Source organism: Urtica dioica, chromosome 7, assembly GCF_054948205.1.
Source record: "Urtica dioica subsp. dioica isolate 48M chromosome 7, U.dioica_male_clone48M_v1_H2, whole genome shotgun sequence".
Taxonomy (NCBI): domain Eukaryota; kingdom Viridiplantae; phylum Streptophyta; class Magnoliopsida; order Rosales; family Urticaceae; genus Urtica; species Urtica dioica.
In genome coordinates, this window is record NC_142762.1 from 39,520,451 (window position 1) to 39,548,220 (window position 27,770).

The 27,770-nt window shown below is 37.2% G+C and overlaps 3 protein-coding genes and 1 non-coding gene across 5 annotated transcripts; 1 reads left to right on the top strand and 3 right to left on the bottom strand.

Moving 5' to 3' along the window:
- The first annotated feature begins 13,214 nt into the window (after positions 1-13,214).
- Positions 13,215-16,737, top strand: LOC149391469 (Outer arm dynein light chain 1 protein). The gene is made up of 5 exons (XM_089621399.1): positions 13,215-13,451; positions 13,820-14,304; positions 14,390-15,701; positions 15,798-15,944; positions 16,028-16,737. The coding sequence occupies exons 2-5, from the start codon at positions 14,251-14,253 to the stop codon at positions 16,522-16,524; spliced, it is 2,010 nt and encodes a 669-aa protein (XP_089477525.1). The 5' UTR covers positions 13,215-13,451; positions 13,820-14,250; the 3' UTR covers positions 16,525-16,737.
- A 1,344-nt stretch (positions 16,738-18,081) lies between these two features.
- On the bottom strand, positions 18,082-19,662 carry LOC149391470 (Ubiquitin carboxyl-terminal hydrolase family protein). Its single transcript, XM_089621400.1, has one exon. The coding sequence runs from the start codon at positions 19,390-19,392 to the stop codon at positions 18,229-18,231; it is 1,164 nt and encodes a 387-aa protein (XP_089477526.1). The 5' UTR covers positions 19,393-19,662; the 3' UTR covers positions 18,082-18,228.
- TRNAY-GUA (transfer RNA tyrosine (anticodon GUA)) lies at positions 19,602-19,692 on the bottom strand. The gene is given in 2 exon segments: positions 19,602-19,637; positions 19,656-19,692. It is a non-coding gene; the product is annotated as a tRNA-Tyr (tRNA).
- A 1,145-nt stretch (positions 19,693-20,837) lies between these two features.
- Positions 20,838-25,912, bottom strand: TSD2 (S-adenosyl-L-methionine-dependent methyltransferases superfamily protein). Of its 2 annotated transcripts, none has more exons than XM_089619166.1 (9): positions 25,594-25,912; positions 24,111-24,851; positions 23,881-24,013; positions 23,550-23,790; positions 23,220-23,445; positions 22,585-22,760; positions 22,190-22,493; positions 21,912-22,050; positions 20,838-21,437 (listed from the first exon to the last, which is right to left on the bottom strand). In XM_089619166.1, the coding sequence occupies exons 2-9, from the start codon at positions 24,815-24,817 to the stop codon at positions 21,279-21,281; spliced, it is 2,085 nt and encodes a 694-aa protein (XP_089475292.1). In that variant the 5' UTR covers positions 24,818-24,851; positions 25,594-25,912; the 3' UTR covers positions 20,838-21,278. The 2 variants fall into 2 exon arrangements, with proteins under 2 accessions (XP_089475292.1, XP_089475293.1); XM_089619167.1 differs by lacking the exon at positions 25,594-25,912 and adding an exon at positions 25,019-25,504.
- Positions 25,913-27,770: the final 1,858 nt, after the last annotated feature.

Below are 27,770 nucleotides of genomic sequence, written 5' to 3' on the forward strand. Positions count from 1 at the left end.
TGTACATTGGGCTCTCCGAGGGGCTTATTTCGTCATTTCCCCTTCCTTTCTCTTTAGAAAGGATTTGGGCTTCTTTGATCGCACTCCTTGGCTTGGGCTTTGAAGCCCGTCCCTTGGTGACGATTTTAGCCTGTGCCTTTTGAATTTAATGGGAGAAATTACTAAAATATTTTTTTTTTCAAAAAAGCTAATTTTTTCAAGTAATGAGTGTTTTAAATAATAATGTCAGTATCAAATTGTAAATAATTATTGTCTTTATTCGTTAAAAATTAAACAGTAAGTAATCTTTTTTCTTGCAAATGAAACAATAAACAAAGTTAAATAGAGCTTAAAACGATTTTAAAAGAATATGTAAACATCAAGAAATTTTTTTTTTTTTATTATTTATACATTGAAAAAAAATATCACCTCGTGTAATTTCCACTATTATATAGAATCACCATACCAACTTTTCAACCTTTTTTTTTCTATGGGAAGCCGATTTTTCAATTTTGATTACACGAATATCATGGTAATCATTTTGATAAAATATATATATTTATGTATATATATCAATTCTTATTCTATATTTATTTCTCTACCCCTATTTGGAGTTGAACATTTTAACTTTTGTTAAATTTTATCTAATGGCTTGAGTGAATTTTTTTTTTTTTTTTTTGAATAATGGCTTGAGTGAATTGAAGGTCAGGACTTCATGTGTTGTTTCAGGACTAGACTGACTCTACAAGGCCTAAATTATTTTATGAGTGGTCTTTTTAGGTGGAGACTGGAATTATAAAATAATTTACTATTAGCAACTTTTCAACGACCAAGCCTTCTTTTTTATTTTTGTTTTTCCACGAAAGCAAGGTCAAAGTCATTCCACAATTATATATATATATATATATATATATATATATATATATATATATATATAATTCGCGTTCATCGTGTTTCTTGCCCGTATTATTAGCCTAAACGGCTTTAACGTGAAAGTCAAGGAAACTTATATTATCATGGCTATCTTGCATTATAGAATTAATTTCAAACCACAAAGAACGACAAGTGAATAAAAGAATAATGCACCAAACCAATCCCCACAGACAGACGTACAAATTTGCGCTATAAATGATAATGTATTTTTTCGATTAACATTCAAAGACACGTGGTGTGAGTGGATTTAATCACGTGTCTTGTCTCGATGGCCTTAAAGTCACTTTTCTAATGTTTGGAAAGTACAATGGTGATAAAAGCGAAAACCCAAATAACCGTGAATTTTGAAAGACCTTCGAATTATGACTAATTGAGGTGGAATCAATTCCTATTAAAGCCGAGAAATAGAGAGCATTTTGGAGTCTAGACCCAAAACATCCCTCAATCCATGGTTCTAAGGAGAGATTATGAGTGTGGTGATGGTGGCTCTTCGCTAGACTTCACGCCGGAAGTGAGTTCAGTTTTCTCTCAACTTCACGCTGGGAGTGAGTTTGCTATTCTCTCAACTCCACGTCGGCAATGAGTTCGCTATTCTCTCGACTCCACACCGGCAGTGAGTTCGCTCTTGTCTCGACTCCACGTCGGCAGTGAGTTCGCTATTCTCTCGACTTCACGCCGGAAGTAAGTTCGTCGTTGCGGTTTCTTAAAAAAAGAGAAATTGAGAATTGTGTGGTGGAATATTCAATATTCCTCTTATTAAGTATACACGAGAATCAGTTTCTCAAGCTATTGGACACTTTTAGATAGTGAATATAATTTGACTTTGTTAGCTTTTGTTTGTGAGAGAAATAAATCATATTTTTTCTCTCATCTTAGATAGAATGAAAGTAGATTATTTCTCTTTGTTGTGTTTTCAGGCGAAGGATGTTGAAGATTTTCTCTCTTTTGAGTGATATTGTGTGAGTGGACGAGAGTCCACTAAGCCCATTTGCACGAGAAGAATTTAGTTGCATGTGGACAGCGGATGGAGCAAGTGGAGGCCTCACGAGAAAAAGGAGTCATGGGCCCACTTTTTGGACTTTTGAAATCTGACGCAACAATAAATAATAAATAATGTATTCAAACTATCCTATGTAGATTCATTTTGTTTGCATGTCAACTTTTGTCACTGTTCTTATAAATATAGCACGACCGAAGTCAATCGATCGTTTAGCTGTATGATCACACCAAAAAAAAAGTCAGAAATAATAATGATCAACTTAAGATACGATTTCCGCTGGGGATATTATTTACTACGGGCTGATCTGTGTAATGTATGATTTGAAAATTGTCGCCACGTGTCAAAATTTAAACGAGTGAGCCGTCCAGGAAAGATCCGAGGGGGGTTATTAATGAGAGATGTAACATTCCAATCAATCATAGTCCATGCAATGCAATGAAAAGCGTCTTTGGGTACGTGGACGGTATATAGGACTTCGCTTGCTTCAACGACCTTTGGAACTATGAACACGAAAAGCTCAAAAGCTACCCTATTTGCTGTGAAAAAAAAAAAAAAACCTTTATAGCAAGAAAGAAAGTGAGAATTCTTTTAGACTCGTTCTTACGAAAGTACTGCCAAAAAAAAAAATATTTACTATATATTAAAATAAAGAAATAGATTTCATATCTCAATAATAATAACAAAATTAGATGCTTTGGATTAAATGTTCTTACACGCATAAACATTCTAGTAATAAACAATGTCAAATGATAAGAAGACACCTTACGATAAAGAAACGTATTATATCATTAAACGACACCTAACAACATTAGACACTAATATATAAAAACATTTGGTGAGAAAAGCAAGAAAAACTATTTTGAGGTGAACGGTATTTTCGTAATATATATATATATATATATATATATATATATATATATATGTGTGTGTGTGTGTGTGTACGTCTTATTTTATAATTATTGAGATAGTAAGTTTTTTTTTTGGCATATTATTCAATTTCCGGTGATTAGCTCAAGTTAAACTACATTTAGTTTAAGAATATCAATTTCGGTCAGTTCTTTAACTTATTTATAGTACCGTCTGATATTTAGAACGTCTTTTGTTTCACCTCTGCGCAAGAAACATAATATATCAGTCTTAGCTCTCATGATAAAATATAAATGAATGAACTGCATAAATAATTATATATGATGATGTACATGTTCGTAGTTAATACTTACGCTTTTAATTTGTGATAGATGTACGTGAATACGAGTCACATGAATACTATAGAGACTTTTCTTGACGAGTACACGGTGTATATACGTGGGTTTTCTCGCTGTCCTTTTGGCATAGGTGAAAAAATAAAATTCACAAACGTTAGCAAATTTTCGAGACAAGACATGAAAATGGCATGTTTAGAAAACGTTACGATAATGAAGATTAACGTCACTGATGACGTCACCGAGAAACAGAGGAATGTCAAACGTTAGATGAAAAAAAAAGCATGGGTCAAACAGAAGGTAAATACAAAAACAATTTCGCTTCTGGTATTTGGTCGCTATCATGTGCGCAAGACAATTATGAAAAAAAAAAAGTACGTTCAAGGCAGGCTATTAATTTTTCATTTTCCTATTTTGTGTAATAGGAAAATAACACATATAATATCCAGTATTTTAATGAAATGTCGAGTTTAATTTTTTTGTTTTAAAAAATATCGAATTCATACGCTTTATTTAAATAAAATAATAAAATTATACCAAAAAATGGATAACGATGTTACAAATCTCAATTTCATTGATGATTTGTAAAATAGTTTTAAATCGAAATTATATAATAAAATTCATTTCTCTCCAATAGATGACTTCATTTCATGTTCGAATTGCAATTATGAATTCTGGATTATTCTCTGTTCGAATTTGTAATTTTGATGATTATCAACTGTCGATTTTTACCCCTTACATTTTTATGTGTTCTCCATGATTCAGAGACTGTTGTTTATTTTTTCATTTTTAAATAAATTACATATATGACTCGAATGAATAAAGATAATTGGTGTTTACATATAAATATTATAGTCAACGTCAATGAAAAGTCAATAAAAAGAAAATTTGTGGCACTGTTATCTATTTCAATGTATGATTTCGTCATTTTAGTTAAACAAATAATATGAACTCGACATTTTTGAAAACCAAAAATCAAATTCGATATTTCACTAAAAACACAAAATATATACGTGTCATTTTCCGGTCAAACAAAAGTAAAAATGTATTGCTATCTGGAATGGTAGCTTGGTTTTATTTGTCTTTTATGTACATATTGATCCTATAAAAAGCCAATAATAAGTAACTGATTAAAAAAAATTCACAGTAGTGATTTGGTATGAGCCGTGTAATTATAAATTTGTAAGTGTTATTATACTTATGTATAGTACGGGTACGACCACTAAGAAAAAGTTGTTCGTATGTCAAGATGTGTGTACTAGGGTCTAGGGTACGACACATAGGATTTACTTATTTTCTGATTTAAAAAAATAATATAAAAATACCACAACATCTACGTGCATGATCATGAGACTGATATCATAGATTCAACCAATAATCGAAATATCGTTACCGACAAGGATTAAAATGCTGATGGCCGATTTTATGTTGATGGTCTAAAAAAAACAGAAATTGCGATGGTCGATGAGAATTGCGAAGGAAAAAATTTGACAATTTGCTTAAAAAATGTCGACATAATTGCGGTGCCGACGGAAATTTTAATAAAACACGAAAATCACTACTACAAATTTCATTTTCTGGTGCAAGAAAACCAAAAATTTCGCTCATTTTAAGTGGTATCGGGTGCGACATATCGCACCTAACACTACTACAAATACTATTTTCCGGTGCGGAAGACATTCGGGTGCGACTTTTCGCACCCAAAAGTCGCACCAAATAAGACTTTCAGGTGCGACTTTTCGCACCCAAAACTCAAACAAGCATATGAAAATTTTCGCTGATTTTTTTAACTTTGGGTGCGACTTTTCGCACCCAAAAGTCTACACTACCAGAAATATGGGATACAACTACAGTTTTTTAATTTTTTTTAATTCCAGTTTAGCCTTTTAATGGAGTCTTTGAATACAGACTACAGTCACCTTTTTCAAGCATATATTAGACTCCAGTCGAATATAAAGCTGTAGATAATGGTCTATTTTTCTCTACAGCTAATATAAAAAAGTAGTGATAATACTCAAAAAAATAAAAATGATCCAAATTTCACCATTTTTAAATGGAGAAAAATTTCCCACAAAATATTGACACATTTACACTACAGTCAAAGGTAAAGAAGGAGTTGTAATACTTCAAATATAAAAAAATTAACAAAATTTTACTATTTGAGTGTTGGAGGGAAATTTCCCACTAACAAATTAGATTAAGTATTGGAAATTTTCATATTCCCACCAATATGAAAATAAAGTAAAAAGACTTAAGTATTGGAAATACACTAATATTCACACGTACACAACTCTTTTACTATCCCCTCAAATTCAAATATTACTCGGAGACAGACTTCAAAAAAAGTTTGATGCCTCTCTCTCGCCGTCGCTTAGCTCTTCCTCCACCACCGCCGATCTACAACGACTTTCACCACGGCTTCTACCTTCTTCACCTTCGACCTCGATGCTTCTTTTTCTTCTTCGTTATCCGTGCGCGACCTCTCTACCACCGCCGACCAAGACCTTCGACCTCGATTTTCCAGGTTTGCGCCTCTCTCCTTCTCTATTTGTATCCCTCACCTCCAAATATTAACCTAGAAATATACAGATCTCTAAATCCCATAGTATTTTTTGTCTTCTTCTTTGACTTAGATTTTCGCCTCCATATCACTAGCTTCTTGCTCAGACCAGAGGCTTTTTTTTCCCCCAAAATGTCCTGTAGAGAGACTTCCCAAATGAGCGATTTTGTGTAGATCTATTTCGCTCAGTGCCTCCGACAACTGTCGGCCTTCTCTCTCACGTGCCTCCACTTCTTTTGCTCGACCACCACCACGCTTCTTCCGTCCTCTCGATTCTCTTACCATCCCCAGGTTCGTCATCATCATATTATTGAAATTTGAATGTAAGGGATGAAGTAGCTCGATTTATGAGGATTATGTTGTTTTGTTGAGTTCTCTTCGTATTCTCGACTTAGGGTTTTAGAAATTGAAACGAAAACGTGTTCGACGTTGAGTTCTCATTGCTGTTTTGTTGAGTTTTGTCTTCGATTCTGGTACTTGAATCTTCGAACTGAAAGTGCGTGTTCTACGTGTTTGATGAAATGCTTGAATGAAAAAATACTTCAATTCCATGTTTGAATGTTAACTGATTTATTGATAGTTAATAATAAGTAAAGATTTAATCAGCTAGCATGACTTAATGATGTGCTTTGATCTCTGAGGTTTAAGTCAAAACTTTGTTGATGAATTTTGATTCCTCGAATTTTATAATTATATTTATAAATAGATATTGAGATTGTGATTTCAAGTCGTCATTGCTTGTTCAACTGTGGATTTTGTTCTGCATTTTTTATTTGGTAATTTTCAACATGGTTATTACTTTTTATTATTGGTTGTGGCAATCTGTTGTGGTAAAATAGGACAGATCAGTTGTAGTAAAACAGGGATGAGCATCTTAGACCCTAATCTGTCCGAGAATAAGCAGCGGGGTAAAGTGGCTATTTGGCCTCATAATGTTCATTTGCAATGTGACAGATCTGACTCACAAGAATTCAACCTGGTTTAGAGCAGCAGGTTCTTATTCCAAGGTTATTATTTTTACTTAGTTCATTGCACATTTTCATCTGTCTGATGTCGGAAAAATAATTCAATTATTCGTAGTTAAACTTTACTTGTTCTCCAATTTAAATGCGCTTGCTATACAATTCAGTTGTTTCTTTGGAAAAGTTGTTGGTATAACTTGATGATATAATTCTCGTAGCTAGTATATCTGATACGTGGATCAGGTCGCCCAGATTTTGCAGTACCACTCGGGCCTTGGCGCACCCCTCCTAAAAAAAAATTATTCTCGTAGCTAATTCTCAACTGATGAGAGCAACTATGCTGTGCGCATGGTATATCTCATGTTTTGCGTTTCAAAGTTGGTCTATTTACTTTCTTCTCTGTATTTCTTTTGCAGTGGAGTAGTCATAGCTGAAGGAATTCTGAGTGATAACTATGTCTTTCATAATGGTATGTCTTGAAACTTTTACAATTTTATCATGTGTGGATGAATTAATGCACGCTTTTTTAGTGATGTGGTACTGTTATGTTGAAACTGGACATTGTCAAATGTATTTTTAATAATGAATGATTTATTTTGACTCTGTACTCTATATATTATGTTATTGTTAAGAAGACTAAACGGTATTTTTATTTATTATAAATATTCTATCCTTTGTAAATGAGGTCATGCAGTTTCTTTTGTTAATCTTGTTTGTTGAAAAGGACATTGTAGAATGTATCATCTGTCAACAACTCAGGTGTTTAATACTTTATGTAACTGATTAAAAAGAAAGAAGAATGATATAATTATTTTTCTTCCCAAAGAATTTCGTCTGCCGTTATGCACTTGAAATTGGGTTTATTTTTAGAAGAATAAATCTATGATGTCAAGTGAAACATCAATGTAATTAGGGATTCGGGTATGAAGAACACCCTATTTTTGTTGTTGTTTATCATATCCCTGTACCTTTAAGGGGATATGATCTTGTCCATAATGTTGGGGCATTTTTTGGGTTCCCTGTGTAAATAGGTCTATGCCGATAGTAGTGGCTGATGTTTCGTTTGTGGTTTGTTTTCTGGGGTTCGCGTGCTGGATTGACGTTGGATCCTAAGGATAGGCATCTATCAACTCATCTTTTTGTGTAAATCAGGTTGTTGCCTCTTAATATAATAAAGTTATTGTTTCAAAAAAAGAAAAAGAAAAGTGTAACATCCATTTTTTGTCTGTCTTTAAATTATTCAAGTATCTTTCAAATAGTATCCATCTGTATAGATACAATGATAAAAACACTCGTATTTTTATTGTTTCAGGAGCTTCATGGACCTACTTAGTCCTTCTCTACGTTTATGTGCAAGTGACTCGAGTAATTGTTGTTGGAGTTTCATTCCCATTTCTTAAATACTTTGGCTATGGCTTGGACTGGAAAGAGGCTCTTGTTCTCATATGGTCAGGTTTGAGAGGGGCTGTTGCATTAACGCTTTCCTTATCTGTCAAGGCAAGATATTTTGTATATTCTCACTTCTGTTGTCTTAATTTATCAACTGCCTACTAATAAGGAGATTTTTTTTTTCTTCAGCGTACAAGCGACAACTTGAACTCTCCACACCTAAGTTCTGAAACTGGAACAACGGTATGTCTGTTTTAAAATATCTCTTGGTCATACATTTGAGAGTTTTACAATAAAGATCAGTCCTTAATCAATAAGAGCTGCTAATTTTGGTGATGTTCAATGGGATGGGAAATCTAAATATGGCTGATTGTGTTTTGCGAAATACCAATAGTGATACGCTAATTAAAGACCCAAAAGAAGTAATCTACTAATCTTGTATTGCAAGTCTGTTAAATCAATGTCATTTGGTACTGGATTTTGTGAAGGCTTGTTTTGGTTTCTTTGTTTTGGGTCTTGTGTTTGTGTGAGGGTCTAGGCTCCGCAATGAGGTTGTTGGGCGGCATAGGTGGGCTCCACAGAGCTCACAACGATTCTGGAAAGTGGAGGCGCTGTGAGAAACGGCGGAGGCTCTGAGCAACGTGGTGGCATTGGCTTGGAAGGTTCGGGCCCCGGATCGGTACAAGTTATGCTTTGTCCCCCTTCTGCCGGTAAATGACTTGGTCTTTGTTTGAATGATAGCTCTGCAAGTCCTACTTGAAAATATAAGAGTATAACTGTTATGATTGGTCATGCTTATTATGGAGTTCACTTTCCAGTACTAATTTTGGGTGTAATTCTTATATTCCAAAAACTTGTAATGCCATATTTATGTAAATGATATTTATTATTGATTGAATGAAATATGAGATTTTTGGATATTATTATTATGTGTTTTATTGGATATTTATATATTATAAATGTATTTAAATATATATTTTTATTAAAAAAATGCTCTACAGAAATAAGATGTAGTCTATATTGTAAAAATATAATTTCATAAATATAAACTACAGCTAAACAATGTAGTCTTCAACATAAAAGAATGGAGTTATAGGCAAAGAGATAAGACTCCATTGCAATAGATGCCACAAAAACGCCATAGTCTGTCCAACTCAATTAATTATAACTACTCTTTAAAGCTGTAGTGTTTATTGACTCAAAATTTGAACAACTACATTATAAAAATGTAGTCTTCAACAGAAAACACTGGAGTCATAGGCAAAAAGATAAGACTTCAGTGCAATAGATGCCACAAAAACGCCGTAGTCTGTCTAATTGACTCAATTAAGACTACTTGTTAAAACTGTAGTTTTTTTATCTTATGTAATTGAGTTCTATATAACTACAGCATAACGTTGTAGTAATTATAGATGCCACTAGTAAGACTACATCTAAACAATGTAGTTATATATTTTAACTACAGTCTTATAAAACAGATACACTACGGCCAAACACTGGAGTCATAATCAAAGAGATAAGACTCCAGTGCTATAGATGACAGTCAGTAAACTGTAGTGGATTTAAAATGACTACAGCTTTCGGCAGTAGTTAGAGGCCAAATTTCTGGTAGTGCTATCAAAACTATTAGGTGCGACATAGCCGCACCCTTAGACTGAAAACATTTTAGCGACCAACTTTCCCCTTCTTTTTGGTTAAAATATCATTGGGTGCGGAAATCCGCACCCAAAGGTGTCATTGAAAAGTTTTAAAAAATTTAGGCGGGCTTAAAATCTCTCATCTTATTTTTACTATCCTGAATTGAAAAGTTTTTTTTTATTATTATCCGGTGCGACATGTCGCACCCAATATGAGCAACAGGTGCGACATGTCGCACCTGAAAGTATTAGGTTAAAATTATAAAACAGCTCTCCTTCTTCTTCGTCATCTTCTTCTTCACGCCTCTCTCTCTCTCTCTCTCGTCCCTCTGCCGCCACCCATCCTCCTCGCTGCCGCCTCTCCTCCTCGCCAACGAGCTTAGGTAAGCTCTCTCACTCGGCTGACGACCTCAGCCAACTCCGCCGAGCACCTCCGCCGTCCAAGACCGCGAGGACCGACCTCTTTTGCTTTCCGCCCTCCAACAGAGCACAACGCCTCCTCCCTCACCCGTCGAGAGAAGACTGGCGAGAGGGGAGGGGGAGGTCGGCGAGGGAAGAATGGGAGGGGGGGAGGTCGGCAAGGGAAGAATGAGAGGAAGGGGAGGTCGGCAAGGGAAGAATGGGAGAAAGGGGCATGCCGGCGAGGGAGTAGGGTGAGGAGGGGCGGCGAGGGTTGAGGCCCGACGAGGGAGGAGGGACGACGTACAAATTTATTTTTTAAAATTAAAATAACATATTAGGTGCTACTTTGGGTGCGACATGGCTAATATGTGACAAGTTTAGGTGCGACATGTCACACCCAAAGCCTTTAGCGACGGACTTTTGGGTGCGACAATGTCGCACCTAAAGAACTTTCGGGTTCGATATTTTGGGCATCAGGTGCAACTTTCGCCGCACCCGATGCCTATATTTGTAGTAGTGAATGTCGATGGAAATAATATTGTATTTTTATTAATATAACAAATAAATTAGTTTCAAACACACATATACTAAGTTTAAACTCCAAATTCAAGTCTCCAACACACGTAATAATTTCATACATCATAAAAAAAACTTAACAAAAGGTCCAAAACACTTAATAGGTTCAAAAACAAAGATAAGTTCAAAACATATACTAGTTCAACATAAAAAGACTCAATAGTAGGTCGAGTGGCGGTGGGGTTGATAGTAACCCCCGGTTCGTGCTTAAAGATCACAGTAGTCAGCCCATTAAAATAAATTCGGATTCTATCAAAACAACAAGAAATTCTAACTTTGAAATCTAAATCTCAAACATGAAATAAATTCGAGTTATATAAAAAAAAAACAATAATAAATTCTAACTTTGAAATCTAAGTCTCAAATGTCAAATAAATTTGGATTCTATTAAAAAAAATTGAGAAAAACATATGCGAACCATACAACATAAATACACATCTTTCATTCAACAAGATTTTTCCAAAAAAAATCAAAACGATTCGATTTCATCACAAATTCAAACTGTCGGCACAAAACAATGAGAATAACACGAGAATTTCGATGAAATTCCCAAGAAATGATGGAAATATTGTTGATTTTGCACAGAAGGCGTGGAAATAATGTGGGCATGGTCGAAATTTCAGGGAATGTTGACGAAAAAAATATGTGAAACGACAAATGGTCATTTTTGTGCCGATAATGTCCAAAAATCGGAATTTCGACGTCATTCCCCGAAATTTAATTGCTTGGTTACCGTCATACCAGGATTCATATTTTGCTGGGTTACCGGGAGATATCTATGGTTTACCGGGGTATCTGGTGAGGGTAAGGGTAAACTGTATCAATGAAGTTACCGTTACCGACGTTGTTTACGGAAAAATACCAAATTTTACTAAGGAGTATCCAGTGAACACATCATTATAAAAAAAACGTTTCCATACATAGCATAAAAATGTAAATACTTTACAATATTTTCTTTACAATACATCACGTTTTGCAATTCAACCCTCTATTATTTAACACCCACGATCATGATGACTCTCTTTCATATATTACAAGATCATTCAATAAATGGGCGGTCTAGATGTTCTCAACTAGGGTCCATTTCTTCACCGGCTTATTTTTTGGAGGTATATGGATGAATGAAAGCTTTCGTTTCATATTTATTATTTGCTTTTGTTTTGATTCATTCAGCTAAAAATGCTGTAACCGCACAAGTAAGTAGGATAATGCAAAACGCTAATAATATAATACCAACGTTCGTGGTGGTTGCTAGTTTGGTCTAGTGGTAATCTCATACATATTTGAACAAAGAGGTCATCGGTTCAAATATTCTGAGATGCAAAAACGAATGCCTCTTTAAGATTTATCTTAAACTATATAATATTGGCCAAACTTGTCACCTGCAGTTTGCACTGCTAATATATAATGTAATCTTGGCCAATAATGTCAATTCTCAAAATATAATAATAATATTAATAGAAAATGACACATATATACCTTGTATTTTAGTGAAATATCGAGTTTAACCTTTGGTTTTAAAAAATATCGAGTTCATACCCTCTGTTAAACTAAAATGATGAAATTATACCCTAAAATAGACAACAGTGCCACTAATTTTTATTTATTTATTTAATTTTTATTGATTTTTTTTATTGACGCTGGTTTTAATATGTATATGTAAACACCCATTATCTTTATTCATTCGCACCATATGTGTAATTTATTTAAAAACTAAAAAATAAACGACAGTCTCTTAATCGTGAAGAACACAAAAATAGGTAAATGAGTAAAAATCGATAGTTGATAGTCATCAAAATCACAGATTCGAACATAGAATCCATGATTCAGAGTTATAATTCGAACACGAAATGAAATTATCGCTTGTGAGATATGAATTTTATTATTTAATTTCAATTTAAGGCTATTTTTATTTAAAAATTAGGAATTTGAAATTTAGAGTACTGGTTTGAATTTGATTAGGTTTTTCTTATACAATGAAAGAGAGATTTGTGACACTGTTATCTATTTCAGGGTATAATTTCGTCATTTAAGTTCAATAAATAGTATGAACTCAATATTTTTTATAATTAAAAATTAAACTCGACATTTCACAAAAACCCACAAAAACATTGTGTTATTTTCCCAATAACAATAATGTCAACGTTTCAAAGCTGTGATCGGATTCTCCTCATTCAACGTCGTATATAGATATACTCAAATATAACAAAATCTAGTAGAAAAACACATGAATGGATATTAAATAAACAAGTGTCTTACCGGGACAATTTAGAGTCAATTTACTAAACTAGACAAAAATCCACCATGAATGAATAAATCAATTTTTTTTACCCAAAAAAAATAGGAAAAAAATCAAAGGGGTTATCATTATCATTAGTGATGGATGGGGTTAACTTTATGGGCCAAATTAACGCCTGAAAACAGCGTGTCAATTGCGTGTATGCCTCTCTAGGTAGTACCGTAGTAGTAGTAGATGACTCTTTCTAAAGAATAATTTTCTGTTCAATTAATATACCATTATTTTATTCCGTTTTTTGTTTTTAAAATACATTATTTAAATAAATTTTTGATATCTCGGTCGTTCACAGCCAAATTGACCCCAGCCCAGACCCAGCTCACATAACGTAACTCTCTTTAAGACTCACTAACCATCAACCACACCTTTTCTTCTTCATCTTCTTCTCATATCATTTAATCTCTCATCTGTTTCGAAACCCTAACAATCGCTTTGTTTTCTTTGCCAAACAAGGATTACTCTTTATCATTATTTGACAGTTTATGCTACGATCTGGGGGGCTTTACCGTCGAAAGGTACGCCTTTATTACGACATTCTTTTAACTTTTTTTTTGGTATGATAATTAATGCAAAATTAGTTCGACCGTACGGTCTCTTGTTCAAAGGCTTCTGAGCTCAAGAAATTATTAAGAAATCTTTGAGAATAATGTTGTTTGTTTAAAGTGAGTTTTTGCCTTGCTTTTTTTTTTTCCGGGAGAATCATGCGATTTGAGTCTCCGTGAATTGTGAGATTAAGAGTCCTGTACATGTAACTGGATTTATGTATAGAATATTTTCAATATGTATGACTGATTTTGATTCGGTTGTTTGTACTCGCTTTGAGCGATTGGTAATTTGATTTTGATTTTTTTTTTTTTTGGTTTTTGGCTGTGGTTTTGTATAGGGAAAATCTAAACATTCTGATTCTGGGATTGGAAAAGCTTCTGGAGAGAAGCTTTTGAGGAGATACAACTCTGGCCGAGGATAAAGAGATATTTGGTGAAACTGAAGCTGGCGATTGTCAGTGGCTTTCGGGTCCTCGGCCGCGCTTCAGTTTTTTCCCTCGCTCGCTCCTTTGGTGTCTTCCCATAGATTATGGCTAATTTCTGACCAACTGTATCTCCGATGTGAGCCTCTGCTTCTCGAGAACCCGTTGGTCGTAGAGGGTCCCATAATTTATGCCGTTTGAAATGCGATCGTGATTATCTCATTTTATTTTTGCAAGTTAAGAAAAAAGAAAAAAAGAAAAAAGAAAAAAGAAAAAAGAAAAAAGAAAAAAGAAAAAAAAGAGAGGTGGGTGCAAAGAATAGCAGACTAGCATAAAAGGGTAGAATTATGGCCAAGTTCAGTTGCTTCTCTCTCATTATTGGTCGGAAGAAGAAAGTTAAGGTGAGAAGTATAGTGATTGTAATAGTTGGTGATGGGTATTTTGAAGATTTATGTACTGATTTCTGTTTCTGTCTCTTTGGGTTAGGACGTTGAGGAATCCACAAAAGCTATCGAGTTCAACCAGGCGCTCAACACTGTACAGATCAACTTTCAGCAGCCCGTGAAACCTTCCGAGACCGACGAGGTTAAGTCATCGACTTTCGGCGTGTCGTTGCCAGATGGAATCGAGAAGAATTCCGAGTGCAACATTAAGGTGATCAGCTACGAGAGCCCTTCCGGGTGCGAAACACCTGAGGTTGCTTACGAAGGGGGAGACGAGCACGAAGAGAGCTCCGTGCTGAACCGCGGCCTTTCTGATTTTGATCTTAAAGCTCGCGATACCAGTCCGGTCGAAGAGTTTCCGTTGGGGAACAGGGAATCGTCCAAGTCATTTGATGCCGGGAGCAAACACTTTGACGAAACAGCGGAGAAAGATGCTGATATGATGCAGAGCGGGCATGTAAGCGATCCCGGGATCAAGATTTCCGAGTTCTGGGCGTCTCCGAATCTGAAGCGCTCTTGCTCGAATCTGGAGACAAATGTTGTGATCAGGAAGATCGCAGATCAGTTGCCTCCTTCGAAGTGTCAGTCTTTCGAAAAATTGCAGGAATTAGCTGAAAAGATGAGAGACGACGTTATTCATGGAAGCCCTAGGTCTGTTATGTCCCATGGCAGCGCCGATAGAGTGATGCTCAAGAAACATTCTTCAAGCCAAATCCTTCCTTCTAGAAGTAGAAGGTTGTGGTGGAAACTGTTCCTCTGGAGCCACAGGAACTTGCATGCCCCGCAGACGGCTAAACAATCAACGGCTCAAATTGCTCATCTCTTGAACCAGCAAGGTGGGTACTGCTCGGACACCCTTGAACCAAACCGAGCTCCAGAGTTCGGAGAATCTCCCGAATCATTCACCAGGGAATCTCTGAACAAGGATGGCCCGGAGAACGAGAAAGAAGAGCGTAGCTGGGACAAGTTTCATACTGGACTTTCTGGCTTATGGCCCCAGAATCAATGGCTTGCTTTCCCAACCGAATCATCCACTTTTGCAAGAGTGGAAGAATGGGTCAGACATCTTGAGCCAAACCCGTCTCCTCAACTCAGCGGAGATGGAGAAAATGAAGAGGAAATTGTCTTCCCGCGCTCTCCTGAGAATTCTATGTCGCAGGAAATACTCCCGAGTCACATGGTCCGCCGATCGGATAGGAATCTCGCGGAAGACATGTTGCACGCCAATAGCATGATTCGGTCTCTCAATTCGTCCTCGACGGTGGCTCTCATTGCCGGTATCGGCTTGAAAGCGATTCCCTCAATTTCAAGCTTCGTCAGTCTCCGGTCTGTCAATCTCTCGAGCAACTTAATAGGTATAGACACACTCGAAATGAACTGACAACAACGTACGTGTATTATGGTCCTGTCAACTAGTTCTGAGTTCATGTGTGCTTTGGTTCTTTGTCTAGTTCACATAGCGCCGGGCTCACTTCCGAAAGGCCTTCACACACTCGACCTGTCAAGAAACAAGATCAGCACCATCGAAGGACTCAGAGAGCTGACCCGCTTGCGCGTGCTCGATCTCAGTTACAACCGCATATCTAGAATCGGGCACGGTAAAATCCACTAAACCCTTCTCAGATTAGTCTCACTAAACAAGCCGTCTCTCTCTTAACAACCAACCGAATTTCTGTATCAGGATTATCAAACTGTCAGTTGATAAAAGAGCTATATCTCGCGGGGAACAAAATCAGCGACGTGGAGGGGCTCCACAGGCTTCTGAAGCTGACGGTGCTGGACCTGAGCTTTAACAAGATAACAACAACGAAGGCGCTAGGGCAACTCGTGGCGAACTACAACTCGGTGCAGGCCATTAATCTGTTGGGGAATCCGATCCAGAGCAATGTGAGCGAAGAACAGCTTCGCAAGGCGATCTGTGGTCTGTTGCCGAAGCTGGTGTACCTGAACAAGCAGGCGGTGAAGCCTCAGAGGGCGAGGGAAGTGCTGACCGACAGCGTTGCCCGGGCAGCCCTCGCAAACAGCTCCCGGAGAAGGCCGGGCAGGAAGGTCAGCCACGGCGGGCCTGCCCACCGGAGCACCGCCGCCGCCGCCGGCCGACACAGGTCCAAGAGCAGAGCTCGTCACCAAACGCCGCTCGTGAAACCACTTGCTGATGTGGCCTCTTCATCCCGGTAGATGTCGAATCTCTCCGGTGGGTATTTTTCATTTACTTTTTTTTGTTTTATTTTTGTTTTTGTTTTGTTCTTGATTGAATTGTCTGTTGTGTTGAGGTTTGAAAGTTCTTTTGTAATATTACCCCCCCTGAAATTTCTTTATTTGCTTCACGGTGATCAGGTCCAATGACCGGTTTATTTCCTATAATTGTTGCTTGAAAGACATGTATTATTACACCCTTTGTATTTATTGCCACAAGTGGTACGGGCGTATACATAAAAATGTTTAAAAAAAAAATATTATGCTTTGGAATTCCAGATGGGAAAAATATATGGTAGACTGAGTCTTGACTGGTCAGGCAACACGAAAGAGCATAAAATAAGATTATATGTTGTGCGTTCTAGACAGAGATCGCGTGGTAGATGTAGTCAGGGAATTAGATTAAGCACAGCGACCGATTCGGCATCTATCACATCCCTCCAATAATTCAGAGCGCATCAATTCCAAGTGGATCGAAAATCTGCTATATGAAAGATACAACACGGCATCATAAATACCGGATTGAAACAAAAATAAATAAATAAATAATTAAGAAATAGAGCCCCTTTCTCATCACCATGTGACAATGTCTGTCTAGCTGTAGGAAATCCAGCATAAAAACATAACACTAACCAGCCAATATTCAAAATCATTTTCTTAAAAAGGACTCCAAAATCTTTTAAGTATGAGCATGAGGCCCTCAGCGTGAGCCACCTACTATTTGCGGATGATAGTGTCCTCTTTTATTTAAGTAAATGAGTCTCCACTCTTACTTGCAGACGTTGGGTGAATTTGAATAAATCATTGGTGTTCCTCTCCCTGAGCTTAAAGAATAAGTAAGACGTACTAATGATTGGTGGAGATTCTTGGCGTTGAACATAGTCACTAATCAGTGCATGATCCTTTGTGGGTTGGAACAAGATCCATACGTTCAGCTCCATAAAAGAAAGTCCGGCGGAAACTTCTAGTGTGGCGAGCTAAGCTCTTCTCGTCATGTAGAGGCAAAGAGATCCTTTTTTCAAGACTATCGTTTCCATTCCAAGCTTTGGTGGCCCGACTCTGGCGGGGAAGAAAAGATCACAAGCAAGTCCATTGGAGGCGGTGAGACGAGCCCGGCAAAACCTAGGTGGAATGGGGTCTTATTTACAATGACATTAAAGGCATTCAGTCAAAGTTTGTTCACAAAGCAAGCTTGGTGGATCATCCATGATTGCTTGATGGCCCGAGTGGATCAAAATTGCATAGCGAGAGAAACACAAGTGTCATGTACTCATCAAGATCAGGTTCGCGTAGCGACGAGAAATGGTGGAAGTTACTTTGGAGGTTGAAGATTCTGCCAAAGATCGGCGGATGAGAACTTGAAGAGACGAGAGTCTAGTGCCTCCCCTTGCCAATTTTAAGGATATCTCCCAGAGTCACCTTACAAGTTCTTTGGGAATGTCTCTTTCCTCGCGCAGTGGTACGACCGATGTATGGTCATCATGTTCTCTGAGGTATTTCTCACGGTTCTGAATTCCCTCCCGATTGGTGATATGAAAGTACAAGAAAAGAAAAGCGCAAAACTTGGCGATATACGAACTGTACCTAAAACTACACTTCTACTTCCGGACATCAAGGATTTAGTAAACAAGGTTTCAAGTAAAAGTACAACAACGAGACATACCCAAAAACAAAAACAACCCCGAATCAACCAGTCGCTGCACTTCCTTCCGTATCCTTGGTCCAAGCAAGCTCGAAGACCTTCTCATTGAAAACCAACTGCGGATCTTTCTCGATCAAATCCCCGTTCTCGTCGTACGCGTCCTTCAAAAACACTGCCCAGTTCATCTCCGTCCCAGCGAGGTAGAACGTCCGCGACTGTTTCCTCAGCATCCGATACGTGTTCTTGGTGAGACTCAGCTCGTCCCTGAACTCCACAACGTGGTGGATCGAAGCTCTCTTCTCCAGCGTCAAGCTCAGAAGCTCGTGCAAAACCCCGACCCTGTACTTCTCCGCCTCGAGACTCCACACCTCGAGCTTCGACCCGTCTGAGTAAGGCGACACGAGCGGAAGAGTGGTCGCGCCCTCGTCGAGCCCCAAGTGTTCCTCGTGCTTCACTCCGAACCTGAACGCCTTTCTCACCTTGGCCTCGTCGGTCATGAATTCCCTCTCCAGAGCGCTCACGGCCAAGCTCGCGTCCCAGGTGGCGAGCTCCAGAACATGACGCCGATCATCATCCACTGCGACTCGGAAGAACTCCGGATACTTCAGAACGCGATCCCGAAAGTCGACGGGGATTCCGAACAGAGACCGGCAATGGTGGAGCTTGCTCAGCGCGATCCGGTGGCCGGCGGACATCATCAGAAGCTTCCGGACGCGGTTCACCCGGTCGAGCTCGAGCGCGTCCGCGAGTCGGCTCTCTTCTTCGAGGAGGTCTTCCATGGCGTCGGTGAAGCCGATCCAGAGCTTGCCGTCGGAGTGGCGGTAGGTCTGGTAAACGAGCGGGTGGTGCTCGAGGAATCGGGAGATTTTGCGGCCGCGAGGGAAGCCGAGCTCGCGGTGGAGACTCCCGGCGGTGTCGAGGCGGAGAACGCGTTCCGGCTCGGCGGCGATGTAATTTTTGGATCGGATGAGGAATCGGAGAGCGTTGTCGCGGTCGAGGATTCGCTCGAGAGACGGAATCTGGTTGGGCTTTGTCTGAACTTTCTTCGTCCTCGCGCTTTCCTTCTTCTTCCTCTTCCTCCGAAACCTTTTCGGGAGTTTCTTGTTCAGAAGCGAGGTCGAAAATGGCGACGATGCGGCGATGGGGGTTAGGGTTTGGGATAACGGCCTGGTTTTGGAGGAGAAGAAGAAGAAGAGTCGCCAGATCATTGTGGCTTATTGAGAATAGGGTGAAGAGAGTGAGAGCTCCGATTCTTCTAACTATACTTCCGCGCCAAAAGAAAGACAAAAACACAGACACAGTGCGTCGTTTTCTATATTCTGAGTAGCGTTGTTATCGTCGTCGTCGTCGCTATACTTCGTTTCATTATGTTTTGTTCCTGATTAATGAAAAAAAAAATAAAAAAATAAAAAAAAAATCCGACCTGCCGGAATCGAACCAGCGACCTAAAGATTTCTGAGGGTGATACCCACTACAGTCTTCCGCTCTACCAACTGAGCTAAGGTCGGTTGTTGGTAATTCTCTAGAATAATTATTATATATAGATAAAACAAATTAGAGCAAAGAAGAAGGTTTTTTTTTTTTTTTTTTTTTACCATAATCTTTATATTTTTCAATCTAACATTACTGTTATATATAATTGGTTATTTAAACCAAAAAAAAAAAGAAAAGGAAAGTTTAGTTTTGTGATTCCCTAATTTCTGGTAAAGACTCGCATGCATTTCTTTACCACAAATACTCACGCTAAGCCCTTTTTATCTGTAAGTGATTAACGACGCCAAAAACTTATGACAGTATTTTTTTTCCATCAATTTATCGAGGGCTATTGGTGTAAACAATCATTATTGTGGGAATTTGTTATCTATAGATATTATTGAGAGGCTAGATCTGAATAATAAATAATCGAGAGTTTCAAGTGTCAAATACCCTAAAATAAGATATATGGTGATAACGCATTAGTGCATATTTTTTCTACACATATTTCATAGTTATTTGAAGGGTGATGTAGCTAAATAGCCAATTTAAAGTTATAGATTTGTAAAATAGCCAATTTATCTTAATTTAGTGAAATAACCAAAATGTGCAGCAATCTAGTTTAAAAAAAAAAATTGACCCCAAGATTAAGTTTTTTGAAATTGATAAATTATTTATAATAATCGTAAAAAAAATTTAATCTTGACTGTCAAAAAAATTTTGAAAACTTAAATTGACTATTTTGTTGAAAAGTTGAAACTTTGATTATTTTACTCATCAATAAGTTTCAAATGGCTATTTTATACGATTTTTTCTTATTTTAAATATTAATATTAATATTAATTTTACCGATCATAATTTACCAAGATCAGGTAGTGAAGGGTATATTGATAATCAGTCTATTAATAATATCATTAAAAATAATATTTACTAATATTTAAATAATATATTCTTGACTCATGCTCTACTCAACAACATCAAAATAAAACATGTTTAATGAGCATATTTAACCAAGCGAGATTCTATATTCTTTTAGTTTTGGCCTTGCAGGATATCATCTCTCTCTCTCCGAATATACACTTTAAATTCTCGAGACAAATCCAAGTCAGGCAAACAGAGAATATCAAAGTTCAACAGAACATCAGAATGCAAGATATATCTTAACATGCAAGTATAAATAAAATAAATAAATTACCCCCTCCATATACTCAAATGAAATGCCAAGCATTTTTATACACTGCAAACAAACAGAACCCTAAAAAGATTCTTATTCTTCTGTAATCATGTTCACAATCTTAAATTTATGTGATGGTATAGGTATAAACGACACAACTTTTTAGAAACTATCCTATGCTTCTCAACTGGTCTGAGAGCCTCATAATCGCATAATTACAAGTTCGTCCCTACGAACGCCTTACGGCTCCATAGGAGTTGTGGTCGGTCGGTCGTACTCCGGTCTCTGTTCTCTGTTTCTTCTTCTGTTCAAAATTTTCGATACCCTCCTTTGTTTTGGCGGAGCTTTTTTTATGATGAAAAATTTCAGTAAAATGAATATGAATGCTGTGGACTAAACTTCTCAGACTAACTTTGGAAACTTGAAAGAAAGAAAGAAAGAAAAAAACTAGCTTGCTTGTCTCTTGAAGAAAGGCTTCTGACAGATAAGAAGCCTCTCGTCGCTGTTACTTTCCATTTCGATGACTCGGGCGTCCCATTTCATCTGCGCTGTCAGAGTTCTTGCCGATTCAATGAGAGGAGCTCTGTCTCGGATTATAACCCAGCCCTGAAAAAAAAAACATTTGTTAGTATCGGATGAATATACACTCGATGTAATTGAATTGGATTAATATCATGAATAAGAATATCTGACAAATTGATTCATCGTCCAGAATTGAATAGCATAAACACGGAAAGATCTTTTATCCATATCATACTGAATTCCAACTGAATTCTAACGTAAATTCCTGATAAAATAAAAAACACCTTTAACTTTATTCTATGTGTTGGGATCATAGAATTGGGGGAGATTATATAATTAACTGTAACCTAAAAAGTTGAAATTAGACTAATTTGAAGACGCTACTACTTTATTAGTCTATTAAGTAGAAGCGAAAAGTGAACTATGAGGGACTGATGAAATTAAGTTCCACGATCATGACCATTATCGCCAATCATAAGAAAGTAAAAAAAATCAAAATCAAAAGCTTGATGAGCAGCGATGAAATACGAAAAAGTGGGTTTTTCTTAAATTCGTTACCTCTGGACGAAGTAAGCGGTCAATCTCGGTGAAAAGATCAAGCATTGTACACCTGTGCTGCTGATTCGCTTCAAGAGAAAGAAGTCCTTCGGCGTGAACCAGATCATAAGTTCTTGGATAAGTCGGAAACGCTTCGCACCTAAAGAGTCCACCAATGATTTTGTCAACAAACCAGCAATGAACCGGACAGCTTTTCCAGACCGGAATCCGAATCAAGCTCTATAGAAGAATTTTCCAGTTTGGGACAACTAACATAACAAAGAAAGAGGTTAACATACCAGTCGTGCATAACACCGACCAAACCCCGGTCAAGGATCATGGGAAGATGGTTCAGCCCGTTCGTTGGGACGACATTCATGACCCAAACAGACTTCCCGGCTTCGAGTAGTGCAGCGTTGAAACCACCGAAATGGGCGTTCATGTCCAAAACATTTCTAACCATGTTATAGGGCGGCGATGGATCTTCGTCGCCAGGTCTCTTCGGATGATCCGAGAATATCAAAGGGGACAGGAGCGACCAATAATTTCCGACTGCCATTTTCCAATTTTCGGAGTCCTCGGTGAATTCTTCTGCCTGCAAACCTGGGTAATGTTTCACGAGTTAATTAGTACACGAGTGCAGCTCCGGTCGAAATAGACCACAATATGTAAAGACGGTTATAATGTAATTTACCATATACTTCTAGATCATTTGCATTCATGTGAGATCGAGCGGGCCATGCGCTTCTCTCTTCGATAGAAATCCATCTGCGGCTTTGTGTTCCAGCGAGGCAGGCTTGAAGAGGTCGATAATAAGGAGATTCAACATCGTGACCTTTACTGCATAGAGATGGGCCAGCACCGGGTTTCCTGAAGAAAGAATTAAATTCACCGAATCAGGAACAACTTCATATATATGCAAAAAAAAAAAATTAAAACGGAAACCGTAAATTGGGCCGGATCACCGGTTTTTTAAACCGCTGGTCCGGTCAAAACGGTTTTTCTCTAATCATGTCCCATGCAGTTTTTTTAAACTGGTCTCAATTGGTATAATCCTGTTTCATATATAGAAACTGCTGTTCAGACCGGAACGGTTCAAAAATTTATTTGTTTATTTTATTGTGTTGTTTTCACTTTAGGGCATTTAAAATTGATAGTTTGGTTTGAAGATATCAAGTTTAAGCAGAAACTGGGTAAATTGTTAGCATGTTTAAGTTATGGACTTGGGATAAAACATGTTTATTATGATTATAGGCATGTGAAACGTGATTTACGAAACAAGTATGGGTAAAATAAAATAAAATAAAATAAAATAACAACGCAAATTACCTGGCAGTGTAGCACTTCTTTATGGTCGTCTTCTTCCACACAACGGTTTCGTCTTGTTGGGACAACAACTCCCAGCAAATATTTTCGGTAAACTCCTTCACGAAATTCCACCGCTTCTGATTCTCTTTGTTACGGAGGTACGTCTGAGCATTCGTAAGCGGAGATGTCCACACAAAATATCCACCAGGCTTTAGAACCCTATCCGCTTCAACCAGCATGATACCATCTGTACCCACATAAACAAAAAACAGAACAAAATCGAGCCTGATCAATTTTGAGCGCATTCTAGTGGAAAAGATGATAAGCGACTAGTTTTTAATAATAGAGCACCTTTTTTATCCCAATCGACTCCACATCTTGCGCAGTGCAACATGTCGAAGGAGAGAGAAGGATATGGCAACTGCTTCGAAGCGAAAGACCCGATCATCGCAGGAAGGCCTCTTTCAAGAGTTAGCTGGACTTGACTACCCGAAGCCTCGTAATTCGCGAGGCACATTGTTAAGAGCTGTTTGGAAAAGAGATGTGCTCCAAAGCTACCATAACCACAATCCAAATCTAAGATGGTTCTTACCTGCAAAATTCAATTATATATAAATAAATAAAAGATGGTTTAGTGAAAGAAAAAAAAGAGAGCTCATGAGTACAATCACATTCCACTTACACCGGACCGAATCAAGCCAGCTTCGCTTCTCAGATTCATCATTTCGGCAATTTGATGCGCATAGTCTTCGATACTGTCGTACATCGGCGAGGCTGAACGGAAAGAAATCTGCTCTTCTTCCACCATCATCATCCTGAACATCCGCGCGATCATCGAGGAAATGATTATTAGAGCAAACGAATCGAACGCGTCATTGGAACAGACACGTAGACAAAAGTGCATATCCGTACCTCTTGGTCAAGCTTCCCGAAGAAAGGACCTCCTGGGCCGTAATCTTCACATTAGCCAACCAGATCACGTCTTTCCCCGTGGGCCACCGCAGAGGAATCTTGTAATTCGGAGGAGGAAGGACCAAGCAATTTTGCTTCGTCCCGTACGTGCAATGCCGTTCGTACGCGACCCCGTCGAGATTCTCAGATACATTGTAGCACGGGACGCGATTTTCAGACTCCTGAGGACAGAATTCCACGTCTTTTAACCTCGATGAGCCCAGAGAGAGCTCGCCGATGTCCCACAGATCAGAAACGAGCTGTTCTTGGAGTCGCCTATACCCATGAAATATGTGACCTCTCGAGGAAGCCGAGATGGATATCGTCCACCAAAAGGACCCGGTGAGAGCGAGAATTATAATCAAAGCCAAACCCAATTTCAGAAGCAGCATTGTCAGTCTGTGCCGGTTCCGAGGAGGGTTGGAGATGAGTGGGTCGGCTGAGAAGCCGTTTTCGCTGATCCCGTATTTGGAGGGAGAGCTATTGCTGTTTTCGGGGAAGAGTACTCGAATCGGAAGCCTCATCGAGAAGGAGCTCTGGTCGGAAGAAGCTCTTCTTTCCAAATCTTCTTTATCCGTCTTGTCTTTCATTTGGGAGTCGCTGAAATCGTTGCTTCCACCGGAGACTCGAACGCCGCCGGATATTCCTCGATGCAGAGGCCTGGACATTCTTTAACCCGAACACGAACACTCCACGATGAAACTGGTACCAAGGCAGATTGAAATAAGAAGACAGAAAAAAAAAAGGACAGAATAGTCGAACGAAAACAAAAGGTAAAAGTGAAACACGCTAGAATCTTACCCCACTTCGCAGAAATAAAATAAAATAAAAATCCAAATGGGAAAAAGATTAGAAGACTTAATACGTACCCATCAACGTTTATGGTCCCAATAACAAGTGTGAGAAAAAGAAAAAGGAAATCAAGATACCCAGAAACGCTCATAGACACGCATTGTCACTCGGCTCAAGCAATTTCAGACAAGCTCAAGGCTGAACCCAGAACAGGCAGTCTTATTGAAAGAAGAAGAAGAACAAAATAAAGCAAACATCGTTTTCTCTCCCCAGTTCTAAATAGTAGATCCACAAACTAAGCATTGATTGGGCGAATTAAGGAAACAAGCCAGTCAAAAAAGAGGGGAATCATTAAACTTTCGCTCTAATATTTTAGTAAAAGAGAAAAGAAAAGAAGACAGTGTCCATAAAGGGACGTTTAAAGATGAATTGGTATATTGAGGAAAATAAAGCTAAAGCCAGAGTAAAGCAGATAGCTTTCCAGATAGAATAAACAGTCAGATCACTTTCACCGAGTATAACAACAACAAAATTCTAATGTTCTTTTGTGATTTTTTTTCATTTTACTCTCGAAATTCATTTCCGTTTCAGTGTCTCGAGTTAGATCAAATCAAATTACAGCACGAAACCAGCCATAGAAGCAAAACACTACCTTCCGAGGGGCACAGAAGTACTAAATAGAAGATGAAGATGAACAATGAAGTTCGTTATCTGAAGAAAATCAGCGTGAATTCATCAAATCGTTTTGCCTCTTCGGCTTTGTGCTATATTTGTCTTCTTTTTGCTCCGATGTCTTCACGCTGTTGTTCTTCTTTAGCTGCTTAGTGGAAAGAGAGAGAGAGAGAGAGAGAGAGAGAGAGAGCTAAGAGATTTTGTACCGATCCAATCACGACAGTGCTCGTGAAATCTGAAAACTATCTATTGTATATATGATAATGAGATACACAGCTATTTAAATAAAACAATAAAAAGGAAACAAATATATTTATTTATTTAATAAAATAGAAATGAAAGGCAATAAATGAAAGATAATAATTAATAAACAATGTGATTAAAACTTTCGCATAGACTTCAAACCCAACTGTAATTCCTTCCTTCCTCCGTCTGTTTGATTTGTTTATTTTAATATTTGTATCGATGTCAAATTAAATCCACTCAGAAAAATCCAAATCCAAATCTAATCAGATATGTAAGAGGAGAGAGAGAGAGAAGTGAACGCGGTAACACAGTTCCATCGAACAAAGTAGAGACTATTTTGAGTGCTCTCTGATTCTTAATACAGAAATTAAGGACCTCTTTTTGGGATCAACCCCACTTAATTTTTTTAATTAAACTAATGAAGTCCTTAAGTGATTACTCAACTTCAAAATAAATAAACATAATTAAAAACTTGTATCTGACCTTTGGTAGATCTGAATTTTGAGAGTCTGTTTGTTCGCCCAAATTAATTTATTAGATTGTTGTTTATTAATTCGCATTTTTACTTCCTTTAAAAAAAATAACTGTTTGAGGTATTGCATAAATAAATGTTACTAATCAAAGCATACATAAATAATACATGTTCGTGAGAAATTAATAAAAAGGTGGAGGATTTATTGAGGTTTTATTTTCTGTCTCGCTTCTTTTTTCTTCTTTTATTTTTTTTTTAACTCTTAGACGTATTGCATAGATTTAATGTTGAATACATTTTGATGTTGGTAAGAAATAAATCAAAAGTAAAGGTTTTATTGGATGTCTAGCGAATGAACTCAAATATAGAGCACGCCGATTCTAGATCTGGTTTCTTCATTGATAGTCATTATTAGGGGGTTTATAATTTTTTTGGCAATTTGTACTATAAATCTCAAGCTGCATTTAAAAGGAAACGCATTGCCACCTCACACTATGATTATAAGAAAAAGGCAAAAAAAAAAAAAAAAAAAAAACTGTTTAATTATGATGTGGAAACGAGATGTCATTTTTTTCTTTCTAAAGTTGAGATTGTTTTTAAGACTTGAGACTGTTACATTAACATTTTGTGCCCTTGTCTTTTGATGGCTGTTTTAATATTTTTCAAATAGAAATTATCATTATTAAATATAATCTATATTAATTTAAAAAAATATATATTGAAAAACTTGATTTAATATTATTTAAATTAATTATTTATATCAAAATACCTAAAATATACATTATGGCAAGTCATTTGGTTTTTTCGTGTGAATTTCACTCTAAATTTTACCGGAATAAGAGAGTTGAGAGATACTAAATTTTATAAATTTAGAGATCACTCGTGCTAAATAAATTATAATTATTTTTTAATAACCCACAAAATTTATGAAACAAAAGTTAACAAAAAAAACCTTAATTATTCTTATAATTTTTTTTAATGTATAATTTCTTTTTTTATTGCTCAAAACTTTATTTATTCGTTTGTTTTTAATTTTGCAACATGGTCATTTTTTTGTTTTTTTTTGCTTCAACCATCTCTCACAAGTCACAACCGTCCAAATTGCTACAAGCTAACTACTTACCTTTTTCACTATTGATCCTCTCTGTTGAGAGATTCTGCTATAAAGTGTGTTTACATTGTAATAAAATAGTAGCGACGAATATACAATTGCAAATTATATTGTAATTAAAAAAATGTGAGAATCATACGTTGGGCCTTAAGGGCATTATTGTAATATTGGCAACAAGAAAAAAAAAACTTATTTTAATAATAAATAAAAACCTTATTACTTAATTGTATTGGTCTCTACTCTCTACTCTTTTAGTCTCTTCACTGAATTCATTCACTTACTCGCTAAATAAAAAAATTGGAATAAAAGAAAAGGCGTTAAAACAATG